The sequence below is a fragment of the Carcharhinus amblyrhynchos genome, chromosome 3 (genome assembly GCF_965287045.1).
Source record: "Carcharhinus amblyrhynchos chromosome 3, sCarAmb.v2.hapA, whole genome shotgun sequence".
Taxonomy (NCBI): domain Eukaryota; kingdom Metazoa; phylum Chordata; class Chondrichthyes; order Carcharhiniformes; family Carcharhinidae; genus Carcharhinus; species Carcharhinus amblyrhynchos.
In genome coordinates this window covers 31,821,414-31,838,627 of record NC_137326.1, presented here as the reverse complement: position 1 = coordinate 31,838,627, position 17,214 = coordinate 31,821,414, and the positions used below count along the sequence as shown (strand labels likewise).

The window sequence follows — 17,214 nt, the reverse complement described above, 5'->3', positions numbered from 1 at the left end:
TCAGTGTACCCGAACAGGCGCCGGAGTGTGGCGTGTAGGGGATTTTCACAGTAACTTCATTGCACTGTAAACTTGAAACTATTTCCATGATCTGTGTACCTGAATCCAAAAATCTTTTTGGACCTCCACTGTCCGTGGCTCCCGGACCTTTGGACATCGACATGAACAACATCTCAGCCTAATGAAAGATTTGAAGGCCGGATCTTGATGACCTGCTGTGACATCCTGGAATGAAGCTTGAAGGCACTTACAGGACAGAGTGCTACCGAGTGAGCTAAACTGACATTGATGGGCGTTAAAATGGCGTTGTAAATTAATTTTTTTTAAAATGTCGGCTGCCTCCCGCAGCTCAGTTCTCAACGTGGTGCAAAAGGTCCATCAGAAGCACCTTCTGGCCGTTCGGATCGCGCGCATGCGCGTAGCCGAGAAACGGTCGTCCTGCAGCGTCCGTATAACCATGGCAACGCGGCACGTGTCTCTCTCTCTCCTCCCCCCCCCCCCCCACCCCCTTGAGCGGACGGATTGTGCGCTCTGATTGGATCAGCGGGCTACAGGTGCAAAATGGTGGCTGAAGTTGCGAGTTTTGGTTGGGGCGGAGGCAGGTACAGTCCAGCCTTGTGAGTCAGCGAGCGCTGGAAATACAGTGTGTTTGTGCATTTAAACTGTTTGACCGTCCCCGCAATATGTTCAAGAATGAGTATCAGGTAACGTTCCCGAGCTGCACCTTTAACCACAGTCAGAGTTTCAAACTGTGGGTGTACAACATCTATGACATTTCATGAGCAATACCAGCACCTTTCAGAGCTAACCCAGACCTTTCATGTTTTTGATATAATGCAATGTTTTATATCTACGCAATGTCACTTTTCTCACCCTCTTGTGACGTTGCACTTATTGTATGTTTTCAAGAGTGCTCCCCCACTACGTTGTCAACTTCTTCCACCCTTTTGTAATTTCGTGTTTGTTGAGTATTTTAATTTAGTACTTGCATTATTAAAATCGAAAACAAACATGCAACTTTATATTTAAAGGGAGGACCATTTGTTGAAATCTTCAGCTCACAAGGTAAAGATCCAGTTGCAAAATGGAAGCTTTGCGGCAGCCCTGCAGTCCAGAAAGTAAGTTAGTTGACTATAGTTACAAACGGAATTGATTGTTTTGATACAAAGAAAAGGTGCAATGACTATCTGAAAACATTTTAAGCAATTTATTATGTATGTGGATCTTGCAAGTATTGGTAATGTCATCCTAATGTTTTAAAATTTCCAGAAGTCATAGAATTGTAGAGTCTTTACAATGCAGAAGGAGGCCGTTCGACTCACTGAGCCTGTCCTGACAATTCCACCAATGTCTTATTCCTGTAATCCCCCTGACAAGGGGCAATTTAGCATAGCCATTCAACCTAACCTGCACATCTTTGGAGTGTCAGATGAAACCCTAGCAGACATGGGGAAAATGTGCACACTCCACAAACACAGTGGCTCAAGGCTGGAATTGAACTGGAGTCTCTGGCGCTATGAGGCAGCAGTGCTAACCATTGTGTCACTGTGTCACCCTGTTAGTCTTACAAACTCTGTAATGTGAAAATGATACAATAATGGAAGAATCTCTGTCCGTTGAAATACCTGTTGATGAAAGAAGGAATAGAAATAGTTTGGACAGGAAAAACAACAATGCTGCATATGGAAATATAACATTTTAGAAATGAAAATAAAGTTTGTATTAGTCACAAGTAAAGCTTGCATTAACACTGCAGTGAAGGTACTGTGAAATTCCCATAATACTGAGAGTATTGGACATGTTAAACAGGTCAAACAGTGCTGATGTGGAAAAACAAAGTTAGCATTTTAAGTTGAAGATCTTTCATTGATTTGGGGGGAATGGTAGAGTCTGGCAGATCAGGAATTAAAAATCATACAAGTAAAGAAGGACTTGCATTATTTCACAGGGCATTGTAAAGTGCCACTGAAGTACTTTTTGAATTATGCAGGACATGTGGCAGTCGATTTGCACCGTTCCCAAAAGCGGCAATATGGTAATGACCACATACTCTGTTTTGCACTGTTAATTGAAGGATAAATGTTGACTAGGACACTGGGGATATTTAGCTCTTTTTTTGAAATAATGCCATGGGATCTTTTATATCCATTTGGGAAGTCAGATGGGATCTTCATCTGAAAGACAGCACCTTTAATCATACAGCGCGCACTCAGTGCTGAATCGAAATGTCAGCCTAAATTTATATGCTCAAGTCAGTCTGCAACCTTCTGATTCTGAGGTGACAGGGCTAGAAATAGAGGCATGTCTGACACAACAAATCATACAGCACTGTGCATATGTTGAGTCTCTGTAGGAGCTGTCCAATTAGTCCCACTTCCTTGCTCATTCCCCATAGCACTGCAATCTGTTCTTATCCAAGTATGTAGCCAATTCCCTTTTGAAAGTTACTATTGAATCTATTTGCTTATCATTTGTGCAATGCATTCCAGATCGTAATGTCTGTTGTAAATTACTTTTTCCTTGTCATCCTTCTACTTTACCAATTAAATTTTTGTTATCTGGTTACTGCCCCATCCAACCGTTTGAGCATTTTCTCCTTAATTACTCTGATTACCCTTAAGTTTTGAAACCTTGCTCAAATCTTCCTGTCACTTTCTGTTGCAAGAACAATCACGGGTTCCAACCTCTCCACACAACTGAAGCCTTCCATCCCTGGTAACATTCCAGTAAACTTTGTCTTTCCTCCAATGCTTCAGCATTCTTGCTAAAGTACCCAAAATTGGGCACAATGTGAGACCTGAGGCCTAACCAGAGATTTATAAAGGTTCAGCAGAATACAATGCTTCTGCACACTGTACCACTATATACTTTAATAGCTTTATCAACTTAACCTGCTGTCTTTAAAGATTTACATGTGTGAACCCCAGGTCTTTCTGTTCCTATGTCCTATTAAATTGTATCATTTGGTTTATATTGCAGTCCTTCACGTACTTTTGGTAACGTCCACCCTGACTTTTGGACAAAATGACAACATATTTTTTTCATTGTCCAATCTACAGAGTAGTAATTTTCCTAGTTATCCTGTGTAATCTGTTCCATTATAGATTATTTTGCCATTCAGTTTCCTTTGCTTTGAAGCCCCTCACTTATTTACCATGTATGTATGTCCAGGGATGTAGTTTGTCTCTTATCCAATTCTGATCTGAAGGTCCATTCTTTGTGAAAAATGTGTTTAAACATATTCAAAATGTAGAAGTAAAGACTAATTTTATAACTTTTATTGCTATTATTCTGGGAATAATCCAGACCCCAATTGAATTGGCGATAATGCACTTGAGTAGTTCTAGCAACCAGCCAGATAATATATTTAATATCTTTTGAAGTCGTTAATCCATTGCATCTCCTCATCTTCAATATACATGAGATTGGTGCTCTGATTCTTCAGATCATCATCAACCTTATCTTATTTTGGTTAACTTCTGATTATACTGATTGAACTTCTCTGTGATTTACCCAAAGTTGTTTGCATAAGTGAGTTTTCTAAGATGAATAAATCAGCGCATAAAGCTTACCTCAATATATGGGAATTGAAATCTTGCAAACAGAATTGTTGATCACCCTGTCTTTACATATATCAATGGATGTGACAATTGTTTAACCCTATTGTAATTATACTATAGTTTAAGATCTTGAATCCTTAATGCTCTGATGTCCTCAGATTTCTTAAGGTTAATTTTTTTATTACATTTCCATGTACTGTAAATGGATCTTGTTAGTGTTTTGTTTGCCACCTCTATTATATTAAGCATATGATACAGGTTTGCCTTAATAGAACTGAATTTTATTTAAACTTGCCTAACTTATTTGACCAATTCATCATCAGTGGGCAAAACAATTCAGCACTGAAGAACTTTTGTCATCTGCCTGTAAATTATGTTCAATGTTCTGGACTCTGGAATTTCTGTATCTGAAAACGCTCAGCCCATGACTCTTAAATTGTCAACATAGTAACATCTAAGCATTTCATTGAACTTGAAAAGGATCTTAATCTTGACAGAGTCTTGCAGTAATCACAGTGAAAACAAGATGCATACCTGCATTTGTGTCCATGAATCAATTTCCCAGTAACCTTGACACTTTGTTTTTTTCAATTGATTAGTAGCTTCCTATCATCATATACTTGGTAAACTTTGAAAATTGATGCAGTGTTTTACATGAGTTTGCTGCTCTTTGTCAATATGAAAGGCATGTTCAGTGTAATGTTTGATAATGAAGTGTGAGACAAACATTGAGACTGGAGCAGGTTGATTGGAAATGCATTTTGGTGGATAAAACCCTGGATGAAAAAGGGAGACTTTCAAAGGAGAGATAAATAGGGTGCAAGCTAAGTACATGTCCATGAGAAAGAAGTATGGGCTACCCTGGATGACTAAGGATATTGATGAGATTGTAAGGAACCAAAAAGAGGTGACTGAAATCAGGAAGATTATCTCAAATGCAGGAGAGGGGCTAAGGCTGGAATAAGAAAGGCTAAGAGGATGCATGAGGAAAGGATGGCAGGCTACATTAAAACAAATAGCAAAATGTTCTTCAAATATATTAATAATAAAAGATTAGTGAAGGATAGATGGGGCCCATAAGGGACAAAGGGTAAACTGCTCACTGAAGCAGAGGGAATGGCAGAGATATTAAATGAGTACTTCGGTCTGAGTCAAATTAGTAGATGGTGACAGTGGCCCAGTTGAAAATATAGGTGTTGAGCAGTTAAGCAGTGTAGGGATAACGAAGAAGTGCTAAAAAGACTGGCAGCATTCCAGGTAGAGAAGTTGCTAGACTCGAATGGGATGCATCCTAGATTGCTGAGAAAGGTAAGGGAGCAAATTACAAAGCTGTTGACGGAAATTTTCCAAGTCTCTTTGAACACAGGATTAGTCCTGGGGGAACTGGAAAATTGCAAATGTGAAAGGGATAAAGAAGAACCCAGGAAATTAAGGACCTGTCAGCTTGATATCAATAGTGGGAGAACTGATGGAGGCCATAATACAAGGTAAGATAAATATGAGCTTGGAGAAAAATAAGATCAACTAGATCGTCAGCATGGCTTTGTCAAGGGCAGGTCATGTCTGACAAATTTAATTAAGTTCTTTGAGGTGGATATTGTACATTTGGATTTTCAGAAAGGATTTGATATGCTGCCACATGGCAGGTGGGCTAGCAAATTAAAGTTGTTTGGGATTAATCGGTTCCTGGCTAAGAGTTAGGATGTGGAGATGTTGGCATTGGATTGGGGTAAGCACAGTAAGAAGTCTCTCAACACCAGGTTAAAGTCCAGCTTCCACCCTAAACACATTAAAGAAGCCATGCCCTCCGTGTACACAGGATCTGCTCAGATGAGGAGGATCGTAACAGACACTGAAAGATGCCTTCATAAGAACAGGATATGGTGCTCGACTCATCGATCAACAGTTCCAATGCACCTGAGTGAAAAACTGCACCAACTTCCTCAGAAGACAAGCGTAGGACATGGCAGACTCATTGTTGTCCAGTATTTCCCAGAGTGGAGGAGCTACGACATCTTCTCTGGAGCCTTCATCACGTCATTGAAGATGAACATCTTGCCAAGGCCATTCCCACACCACCTTGTTTGCCTTCAAACAACTGTACAACCTCAAACAGGCCATTGCCCACAGCAAACTGCCCAGCTTTCAGGAGAACAGTGACCAGGACACCACACAACCCTGCCACAGCAACCTCTGCGAGCCGTGCTGGATCATCTACACGGATGCCATCATCTCACACGAGAACACTATCCACCAGGTACACATACGTACTCTTGCAACTTGGCCAATGTAGTCCACCTGACACGTTGCAGAAAAGGATGTCCCCAATGATGGTACATTGGGGAGACCATGCTGACGCTACGACAATGGATGAATGAACACCGCTCGACAGTCACCAGGCAGGAGTGTTCTCTTCCTATTGGGGAACACTCAGCAGTCACGGGCATTTAGCCTCTGATCTTCGGGTAAGCATTCTCCAAGGTGGCCTTCACACAACAACGCAGAATCGCTGGGCAAAAATTGATAGCCAAGTTTTGCACACAAGGATGGCCTCAACCTGGATCTTGGGTTCATGTCACACTATCTGTAACCTCCATGACTTGCTTGGGCTTGCAAAATCTCTCTAAATGTCCTGGCTGGAGACAATGCACACCTCTTTAACCAGTGCTTAACCTTCTCTCCACTCACGTTGTCTATACTTGATTACTTGTAAAGACTCGCAATCCAACAATCTTGTAAATTGAGTTTGTATCTAGATATGCCTTGTTTATGAACAGAGCTCCCGTTCACCTGATGAAGGGGCAGCACTCTGAAAGCTTGTGGCTTGTGCTACCAAATAAACCTGTTGGACTTTAACCTGGTGTTGTGAGACTTCTTACTAAGAGTTAAGAAACAGAGGATAGGTATAGGTGGGCATTTCTCAGACTGGAGATGAGTTGAAAGTGGTATTCCCCAGGGACCAGTGTTGGGACCCTTGCATTTTCTGATTTTTATATAAACAATTGAGAGATGTGAGGGCAAAATCTCACAAAATCTGCCAGATGAATTTCAATATAGTGAAATGTGAGGTAATGCATTTTGGTCGAAGAAACATGGGGAGACAATATAGGCTCAATGGTACAACTTTTGATGGCAGTACAGGAGCAGAGGGACCTCTGTAGTCAAGTGCATAATTCTCTGTACTTGGCCAGCAGGCAGGTTGAAACAATTGTTGAAAAAGCTCATAGAATCGTTGAGTTTATAAATAGAGGTGTATATAGTACAAAAGCAAGGAAGAGATACTACACTTTCACAACTCATCAGACAGACCCACATCTGAAGCATTGTGTTCCATTCTGAGCACCTTTATTTAAGGAAGGATGTTAAAACCCTAGTGAGACTGCAATGGAGATTTACCAGGAATGAGAACATAGGACATAACAGCACAAACAGGCCCTTTGGCCCACAAGTTGCGCTGATCACATCTATACCTACCAAGCCATAGAACTATCTGTAACTTCCAATGCCATTAGATCCCATGTACTCATCCAGAAGTCTTTTAAAAGACTTCAGCGAGTTTGCCTCTACCACCAGAATGAGAAATTTTGGATACAAGGATAGATTAGAGGAATGGGGCTTATTCTTCTTGGAGCAGAAAAAATGAAGAGATGACCTTATTGAGGTGTTCAAAATTGTGAACAATTTGACAGGGTAAAGAGGATATTTTGTTTCCACGAGTTGACATCAGTAGCTAGGTGTCACAATTTCAAATTGGTCAACAAGAGATCTAGGAGTGAGATGAGGAGAAACTTTAGAGTGTTAATAGGTTTTGGAATCTGCAGCTTGGGAGAGTGGTGGCGGTGGATTCCGTAGAGGGCTTCAGAAGAGAGCTGGATACATATTTGAAAGAGATGAATTTAGAGAGCTATGGAGATAGGCTAGAGAATAGAACTAGCTGTTTCGGGAGCTGATGCAGACATGATGGGTGGAATGGCCTCCTTCTGTGCCGTAAAATTCGATGATTCTATATGCTTATCTGAATGACATGCATCAAAACAAGTGCCATAAAGCAAAATGAATGTTTTTGCAAGTGTAATAACATCTGATATGTTGTCAAACTTAATTTCATGCACAGATTTACAACTATTCAGATTAATTGTATGCATCCTCTACCAGTATATCTGTCCTCGTGGCAGGTACTACTTTGCTTACAACGTAACCATTAGCCTACAATCCTAAAGAATGTAGCTGCTAGACTCTTTGAGGCAGGTGATGAGGGAATGAACAAGAGGGAAAACATACTTGCCATCATCCTCACCAACTTGCTTGCTGCAGATGCACCTGTCTATGACGGGATCAGTAAAAATCAATCCTGTCTTTACATTGTGTTGTGTGGCATTACCACCAGGCTATACGGGATAGATTTGAAATAGATCTAGCAACTCAAGGCTGAGCACCTGAACTGCTGTGGGCCATCAGCAGCAGAAATATAGTTACCACAACCTGTAACCTCATGACCTGGCATATCCCCCAATCTACCATAATGAAGCCATGGGAGATAAACCCTGGTTTAATGAAGTGTGCAGGAGGGCATACCTAAAACTGAGGTGTCAATCTGCTGAGTCCACACATACAGGGCTACTTGTGTATCAAACAATACATGGAGCTAACCGACCGAAGTTCTGCAATCCTGCCACATCCAGTTGTGAATACTGGCGAGCACCTGAATTACTTGCTGGAGGAGGAGGCTCCGCAAATGTCCCCATCCTCAGTGATGGAGGAGCCCAGCAAATCATAGAAGCCCAACAGTGCAGAAGAATCTACTCCAACTCTCCAACAGAGCATCTTACCAAGCCCACCCACTCCTATCCTTGTAAACCCATGTATTTACCCCACTAATCCCCCTTACCTACACACTTTGGGACACTAAGGGGCAATTTAACATAGTCAATCAACCTATCTTGCACATCTTTGGAATCATGATGTGGAGTTCCTGGTCTTGGACTGGGATAGTCACAGTAAGTAATCTCACAACACCAGATTAAAGTACAACAGGTTTATTTGGTAGCACGAGCTTTCGGAGCATTGTCCCTTCATCAGGTGAGTAAGGAGTTCGATTCACCATCAGGGCATATATAGACACAAATTCAACTACAAGATAATGGTTGGAATGTGAGTCTTAACAAGTAATCGAGTTTTTGCAGGTGCAGAAAATGTAAGGGGAGAAAGGATCAAGCACGGATTAAAGAGGTGTGAATCATCCCCAGCTAGGACAGTTAGTGAGATTTTTGCAAGCCCAGGCAAGTTGTGGGGTTACAGATTGTGTGACATGAATTCATCTTTGGAGTGTGAGAGAAGACCAGAGCACCTGGAAGAAACTCACGCAGACACTGGGAGAAATTGCAGACTCCATACAGAGAGCCACCCATGGCTGGAATTGAACCCGGGTCGCTGACATTGTGAGGCGGCAGTGCCAACCACTGGGCCACCATGCCCACAGTATCAATGCGGAGGATAAGGCAACAATCTCCAGCCGGAAATGCCTAGTGGATGATCCAACTTGACCTGTTCCTGAGATCCCCAGCATCACAGATTCCAATCTTCAACCAATTTGATTAATTTAGACTCACTTAATATGCTGTAAGTAGTGGATGAAGGAACTGGATACTGCAAAGCTATGGGTCTGACAATATTCTGGCAATAGTACTGAAAACTTGTGCTCTAGAACTTGCCATGCCCTTAGTAAGCTGTTCCAATTCAGTTGCAGCACTCAGCAATGTGGAAAATTGCCCAGGTATGTGCTGTATGACAAATTATTGTCCCATTAGCCTACATTGTATCTTCAGTAAAGTGATGGAAGGGGTCATCAGCAGTGCTATCCAGTGGCAGTTAATACTGTCTGCTCACTGACGTTCACTTTGAGTTCTGCCAGGACTACTTGGCTCCTGACCTCATTCAAAGTTGGACGAAATAACTGAATTCCAGAGATGAGTGACTGCCCTTGACATAACTGCACTGTTTGATCAAGTCCGGCGTCAATTAGTTCTGGAAAAACTGGGGTCAATAAAAATCAGGGGGAATAATCTTTACCGGTTGGAATCATACTGATCAATCATCTTTAGCTGCTGTATTCTTCCAATATAAGGTCAGAGTGAGGGATCTTCACTGATGATTGCACAAGTGTTCACCATTTGTGACACTCAATACTGAAGCAATCCATATCCAAATGCCGAAAGACCTGGACAATATCCAGGCTTGGGCTGAGAAATGGCGAATAAGATTTGTGCCATACAAGTGCCAGGCAATGACCATCCCTAAAGAGAGACTTAACCATTGACCCTTGACATTCAGTGGCATTACCATCTTCACTCGCCCCTGCCCCATGATCAACATCCTGGGGGTTACCATACGACAGAAATTGAATTGGAGCAGTGTCATATAAGTACTATGACTACAAGAGCAGGTCAGAGACTAGGAATCTTGTGAGTTACTCGCTGACTGACTCCCCAAACCCTGTCCACTGCCTACAAGACACAGGTCAGGAGTATGATGTAATATTCTCCCCTTGCCTGGCTGAGTGCAATTCCAACAATACTCAAGAAGCTTACACCATCCAGGACAAAGTAACCTACCTAATTAGACCGTACCCACAAACATTCACTTTCTCCATCACCAATGCACAGTGGCAGCAGAGTGTACCATCTGCAAGATACAAGACACCACTTTCCAAACTCATGGCTGCCACTGTCTGGAAGGACAAGGGTAGCAGACACCAAAGCTTGGATGTTTCCCTCAAAGCCCAAAGGCCACTCACTATCCTAACTTGAAAATATATCACTGTTCCTTCACTATTGCTGAGTTGTTGGTACTCCTTCCCTAACACCATTATGGGTGTACCTACACCACGTTGACTGCAGTAGTTCAAGGAGACAGCACCCTGTCCCCCACCCCACACTGTGGCAAAAGTGTGTTGTGGAGTTCCAGTAGTGAGAGGGATTGTTAATTTTTTTTTGGAAAGTTGTAGTATTTGTTTCAGCAACAGTTTTAATGGCTTAAAAATCTGAATTGTAAGTTAATAAACCAGTTCAGCAAAGTTAAAAGTGAATTGTTAAGTGGTAGAATTTGGAAGTATGAACAATTTAAAGTGTCCCATGAGGTATTTCAACTTTTTCACTATTATTTGGAGATGTTGACAAAGAATCCAAAATTTTTCACAAACTTCCTAGAGGTGCCCTTGTGTTTTAATGTGTCAAATGCTTTTGTGATCCACACTCCTTTTTTTTCAAAACCATTTGTTAATTTTATTTTCTAACATCAAAAACTATATAAAACTCATTCCAAAACAGTTCAGTAACTGATAAAACAAATGGGTATTCCGTGAAACGTGAAAGCTTGAGAATCTTTCATTAATTACTGATGAAGCTAAAATTTAAACACAGCCACCAGTTACCATGGCTCCACTGCTCTTCAGTTGAAGGCGTTACTTGGATCTTGCTCTCATCTTCCCCCTTTTGTGCTTCAGTCTTTGCATCCGTTTCTTCCTCCACTTGACCCTCATATTTGGAAGCTAAGCAACAGTACTATAAAACCAGCTGCAGCAGAATGACATTAACTGGCCTAAAAATCCTCTTAACTATCAATAAATGACCTCCTCCTGCACTTTAACAATTCTGATTTGTGAACGCTTGCCAACTGCTAATGCTTTTAGTTTACCTCTAGCTTGCCATCTTGTTGACCATCCGACTCCCCATCTTCTCTGGCCCTCCTGCTTGCAGTGTGTGAATTTCGACTGTTAATTCCAATTGATTAATCCTGTCAGGCTTGGCTCTCGTCTGTTAATTTCCTGTTGTGGGGAAAGCTACCAGTTTTTTGCTCATGGGTTAGGGTGGCAGACCTCATTTACCCAACAGGATATGTATGGCTGTAATAGTTCAGTAAGAAGTCTGACAACACCAGGTTTAAGTCCAACCGATTTATTTGATAGTAAACTCGCAAGCTTTCGAGATTTGCCTCTTTGTCAGGCGAATGGAGAGTACTGGCTTCAGACAGGGCATATAACAGCACAGACAGTTTACAGATTACTGATTTAGAATGCGAATCTTTACACCTAACCTACTATTCAAGTCTTAAAGTGGCCAACAATGTGAGTGGAAGGATCATTGAGCACAGGTTAAAGAGATGTGTATTGTCTCCAGACAGTACAGTAAGTGAGGTTTTGCAAACCCAGGCAAGACATGGGGGTTACAGTGCCACATGAACCCAAGATCCCTGTTGAGACCGCCCTCGTGTGCAGAACTTGGCTATCAGTCTCTGCTCAGCAACTCTGGGCTGTCATGAGTCGTGAAGGCCGCCTTGGAGAATGCTTACCCGAAGGTCAGAGGCTGAATGTCTGTGACCACTGAAGTGTTTGCCAACAGGAAGGGAACAGTTAGTGAATATTGTAATTTGTTTTGTATTGGGTAAATCAATTTTACTTTGCTCCTTGAAAACAAAATTGGGGATGAAGTAACAAACTGTGCATCATGTCCTTGTTGGGGACTGACATATTTGTTTTTGCTATGGCTATCTGTCAAGACAACTCGTAGTATTTATGGCCAGTTCCCATGTGCCCATTCATTGCTGCTGGACGCTATAGAAAAACCGTTTAATCAATGGGTTTGCCACACCTTTTTTGTCTCATTTAGTATTCATTTAGTCCCATTCATTTAGTATCCAACTTTCTCTCCAAGCCAAATACTGTTCAATGCTAAATGACACTATTTACATTGCTGGTTTAGTGCTGAACAGCATTCTGCTTAGTTACAGTTAGAGACTAAATCAATATACTAAATTAATTTACCTAAATGAAAGAAGACAGGAAACAGCTCATTAATCAAGTGTTCAAAGTTCCCAGAAGGCCTGAGTAGCCTGCAGGACCTTGCAGGAGTCCAATGCTAAACTGGAAACCCAACCAAAGGAAACTTGCACATCAATCTCAAATTGGTTTTGGCAGCCATGGCTTTATAGGTTAGATTAAATGCCATTGACTATGAATAAGTGATAAATCTATTCTCCATAGGCCTTACATGCTTTGGATAATCACTGCAATGGATTTTATAGTCTAATTTCAATCTGTTCTGAATTCTCCATTAGATCCAAATGCTGTTCCCTGTATTCTTTTTATAAGTTTGCTTGTACACGAATGCAATATTTCAGAATTGTAGTCAATTCCATGAAAATGTGATTTGAAAAGTGACAGACTGAAGATAAGATGAACATTAATGGTTGAGATTTAGCAGATATTAGCCTGTAACTCTGGCATTGCTTAAAGATTGCACTAATCTATAGTAATAGTCACTGAAAGTACACAACTTCAGTACTGCTGCAAAAAGAATGCCATTGAAACTTTCTGTCTTGCATTCATTAGGACAGATGTAAATACCAAATTTCAAATATAATAATTATTTCTGCATGAGATGTTGCTGATTAATTGGCAAGTTGTCTTTGGTTGCAATGTTGCCCTGGCAAATGCACCAGGGAGCTATTATCGCTCATGCTTTTGTTTATTCAATAATATGTTCAATGCCTGGGCAAATTCTTTTGCTGCAGAAAACAGATCACTGCATTTAAGTCTATGTAACTTATAGCAAGCTACGTTGTGAATGTGACTAATCTTAAATTGATAGTTAGTGAAATTCTTAGCATATTAGGGATTGTTCAACAAATGCTGTCTAATCACTGAATTATATCTAATGTTTGACATCATATTCACAATTTTGCAAACATGGGTTGATTGCAGTTAATACTCAGCTTCTTGCAAATATCCAAATGGATGCGCTGTTTGACATGATCCACCAGTTATTGGAATGTACAAACTGTACCCGGCATTGCTGCAGCTTTGAAATTCAGAAAACATATTGCTAATTTGTGTGGTGGACAGAATGTCGAAAGACACATGCTTTGGATGGACCATATTCATCCAGCTCATGCTTGCAGAACTCAGAACATAATGTCATATGCTAAATGTGATTGGGCATCATTATTGAACGATCTTGATTGTGCTAAGAATTACACTAACAACTAATTTAAGATTTAGTCAGGCTTGTAATGTAGCTTATTAAAAGTCTGCAAGAAGCTGCATATATTTATTCAGGGTGTCCACTGCAGACAAAAGGAGTATGTGCAGATATTGTGTCATTTTGTTAATAAACAAAAACATAAGGTCTCCCTGGTGCATTCACTACGGCACTACAACATTTTGACCAATCAGAGCCAACTTGCCAACCAATCAGCATCTCTTTTCTTGTGCTATATCTTTTATTGCTCCCTTTGAAATTTAGCATTCTTTCCTCTATCGAATACAAGATGAAAAGCTTTGACAGCGTGTCTTTTTTTAGCAATACACAAATCCTATAATTTGTGCATTATGTGGCAGAAACCCAATGTGTTATCAGTGTCACTTGTCTTTACGACTAATCAAATGATGTTTCCATTACCTTGAAATCTAGGATTTTTTAATAGCGTTTTGGGTATCAAGTTATTCAACTTTGCCCAATGTTATTGTAAATAAATTGCTTTGATTTTTATACATTCCTTTTAAGTATTTCATTTTAACCCCTTTTTAAAGCCCAGGATGGACAGCAATATTTTGGGCTACATATAGTCTGGAGTTAGGTATGTGAAGCTTAACAGGAATAGAGAGGTCTGTAAAAGTTATGTGGTTGCTGGACTTTGGCAGGACACTGATTTTGGAGTATAGCATACTGATAGATGATGTATTTGATGCCTGGCAGCAGTGATGTGCAATAGGGAGGCTCCAAGGTTTAGGTTGGCATTATTGGTGGGTGAGGACCATTTGGGGTCCTTGGAGTGAGGACCATTTGAGGAATTTATCTATCAAAGGTGTAGAGGTGACACAACTGGCATTCAGGTGGTGATGTTTGGGGAAGAAAGGTAACAGTCCTGAGGTCTAGAACATTGAGGAAGTTCTGTGGTCTGACAGAACTGAAATGAGATGTCTGCATCTTACAGGGGAACTTCAATAGATACGTTCAGTGTGGAAATTTGGAAGGATGTCTCAGCCTAAGAGCAGTAGGGAGAGTTGACATTGTCTGTCACTGCTCTTATGATGTCAGTGTGGTAGAATTGAGGAAATGAAGTCTGGATGTGCTGCAGAGGAAAGCCTCAAAGCATGGGAGTAGCAGGTAATGGAGCTTGAGAGTACTGCAAGGAGGTTCTGGAGTCTGACTAATAAGAGTAATGTTCTGTAAGAATTGAGGTCTGGTTGCCATGACTATAAGATATAGGGCAGAATTAGGCATTCAGCCCATCAAGTCTGCCATTCAATCATAGCTGATATGATTCTCATCCCCATTATCCTACCTTCTCCCTGTAACCCTTGATCCCCTTATTGAAAGTGTAGATAGAGTCAGTGGTTGGTTTGCATGATGGCCTGGGCTACGTTCACAACCCTTTGTAGTTTATCATGGTCTTGGTCAGAGCAGGAGCCATACCAAGCTGTGATATAGCTGGAAATGATGCTTTCTGTGGTGCATCTATAAAAATTGGTGAGAGTCGTAGTGGATATGCTGAATTTTGTTAGCCTCCTGAGAAAATAGAGGCATTGGTGGACTTTCTTATCGATAGCATCAGTGTGGAGGGACCTGGAATAGATTGGTTATATGAATACCAAGAAATTTGAAGCTCTCGATCATTTCCATTTCATCACCGTTGATATAGACGGGCATGTCCTCCTCTACGTTTCCTGAAGTTAATGGCTGTCTACTTCATTTTACTGATGTTGAGGGAGAGATTATTGTCATCACACCACTTTATTGGATTCTCTACCTCTTTCCAGTACTCCATCTCATCAAATTTGAGGTCCAATCTACTATGGTGACATCATCAGCAAACCTGAAAATGGAGTTGGAACAGGCCAAACAATCGTGAATGTTTAAGGAGTTTAGTAAGGGGCTGAGGACTGTGGGATGGAATAATTGTATTGAAAGCTGAGTTGTAACAATAAATAGGAGTCTGACATCAGTGTCTTTGTTAAGCGGATGCTCCAGGGTTGAGTGTAGGGCCAGGAAAATGCCATCTGCTGCTGACCTGTTACATCAGTAGGCAAACTGCAGTGAATCCAGGCAGTCTGGGAAATGAGTTGATGTGTGCCATGACTAACCTTTTGTTAAATGAATGAGTTAAGGCAAATGTGGTCCAACCCATTCCTGATCTATTCCCAGCTATCAGGTCTGTTCCTGGGTAAGTAGCCGAGATACCTGAAAGTATGGATTTACAACACTGCATAAAACAAATCTATGTATAAGAAGCATTTCATTCCAAACTCTAATTTTTAAAGGCTTCTCAGCTTATAAGTCAATTTTATCATGACATTTTCACCTGGAGAAAGTTACCATTTTCTTTCAAATATAGTTGGAATGATTTGATTAGTCACTTTCTGTCCAGTGCTAGTTTAAAATTGGCAGTGAACAAAATCTTGTACAAGTGATTTGATTGCTTGCTATCCTGTTGCTTATTCATTCCTCATTGTTACTTACTGACTAAATCAGGCAGCTTTTGATTTATTCATATCTAGTTGAGCAGACATTTGGTTCGTGATTGACTAAATAAATCCTCATTTCAGTCAGTGTGAATTATTAATCTTAAGGAGATGATGCCTTCAGAATACTTGAAGCAACAGGATGTGGTAGGTGCACAATTTTTAAGCATATGATAGTGATTTAAGGTTTGTTTTGATGGAATCAGAAGTGCCTTGAATCTTGTGAAGCTGCAGTGCAAAAGTCTTCTTTCAAATACCAAAATATGCTTGAGAATATGCAAGGATATAGGAGTATAATTGATGATTTACAGTGGATGACAAGCTAATGAGAATTACAAGACTTATAAATTGTAGATTTAAGTCCTTTTCCATCCCGTTTAGTATTGATGTTTAACAGATATGTAAAGTTGTGTTGGAAAAATCTTTCTAAGTGGTACAATCGTTTTTTTTCAAATTGGGGCTGGTGATAGATGGAATCCATTTTCTTGTGTAGACATGCGTTTCTGAGAACTTTGAAATAATTCTGCTTATCATGTCATTGAATTTATGGATAGTAGCATCATATTGATCCTGGCTTATGATAATCTATTAACTTGGTGTTGCTTTATCCTCTTCCAGCAATATGTTTAAGTAAAAGTTCAATGAACTTTCTTTAATGTTATTTTGTTTGCATCTCAAGCACCATTTATTGTTTTCAGGTTTTCGATAAAGAAGTGAAGAGCTACGTGTATATACTGGAAGGTAGCAGTCAGAGAAACAAGATGCAATTGCCTAAGGACAGTAAACAGACACGTAAGTAATGGTGCAACTTGTTCTTGCTTAACCATGATGTGTATAGAATAATAATCGAGTTGTAAGTTTGGAAGTATTGGATAAAGCCTATACCTTCTATACTTCTATCTTTGACCATCTGTTATGGTGTATAATATGTGTAAGGAACTTTCTGTTCAAGAAAAGCAATCTGCAGTGCTGAGTAGGCTACATGGGAGGAAGGACCTTGTAATGGAGACCAAAGGGCTTATGACTGTTCGCAAAAAAGGGCTATTAGCATTTAATATGTGAAAAATGATATAAATATTTACATGTCTGGACATGAACATGCTGCTTGCAGAGGTACATTTTAATAAGCAGATGCAA

General features: G+C 40.5%; 1 protein-coding gene across 2 annotated transcripts in view; it reads left to right on the top strand.

Annotated features, from left to right (window-relative positions):
- Positions 1 to 568: 568 nt before the first annotated feature.
- The window catches only part of cfap20dc (CFAP20 domain containing), a 339,085-nt gene continuing 322,439 nt past the window's right edge, over positions 569 to 17,214 (top strand). For both annotated transcript variants that reach the window (XM_080182992.1, XM_080182995.1), the window contains exons 1-3: positions 569 to 704; positions 1,032 to 1,118; positions 16,776 to 16,869. In XM_080182992.1, the coding sequence (XP_080039118.1) occupies positions 684 to 704; positions 1,032 to 1,118; positions 16,776 to 16,869 (202 nt within the window). In that variant the 5' untranslated portion in view covers positions 569 to 683. The remainder of the gene's footprint in view (positions 705 to 1,031; positions 1,119 to 16,775; positions 16,870 to 17,214) is intronic.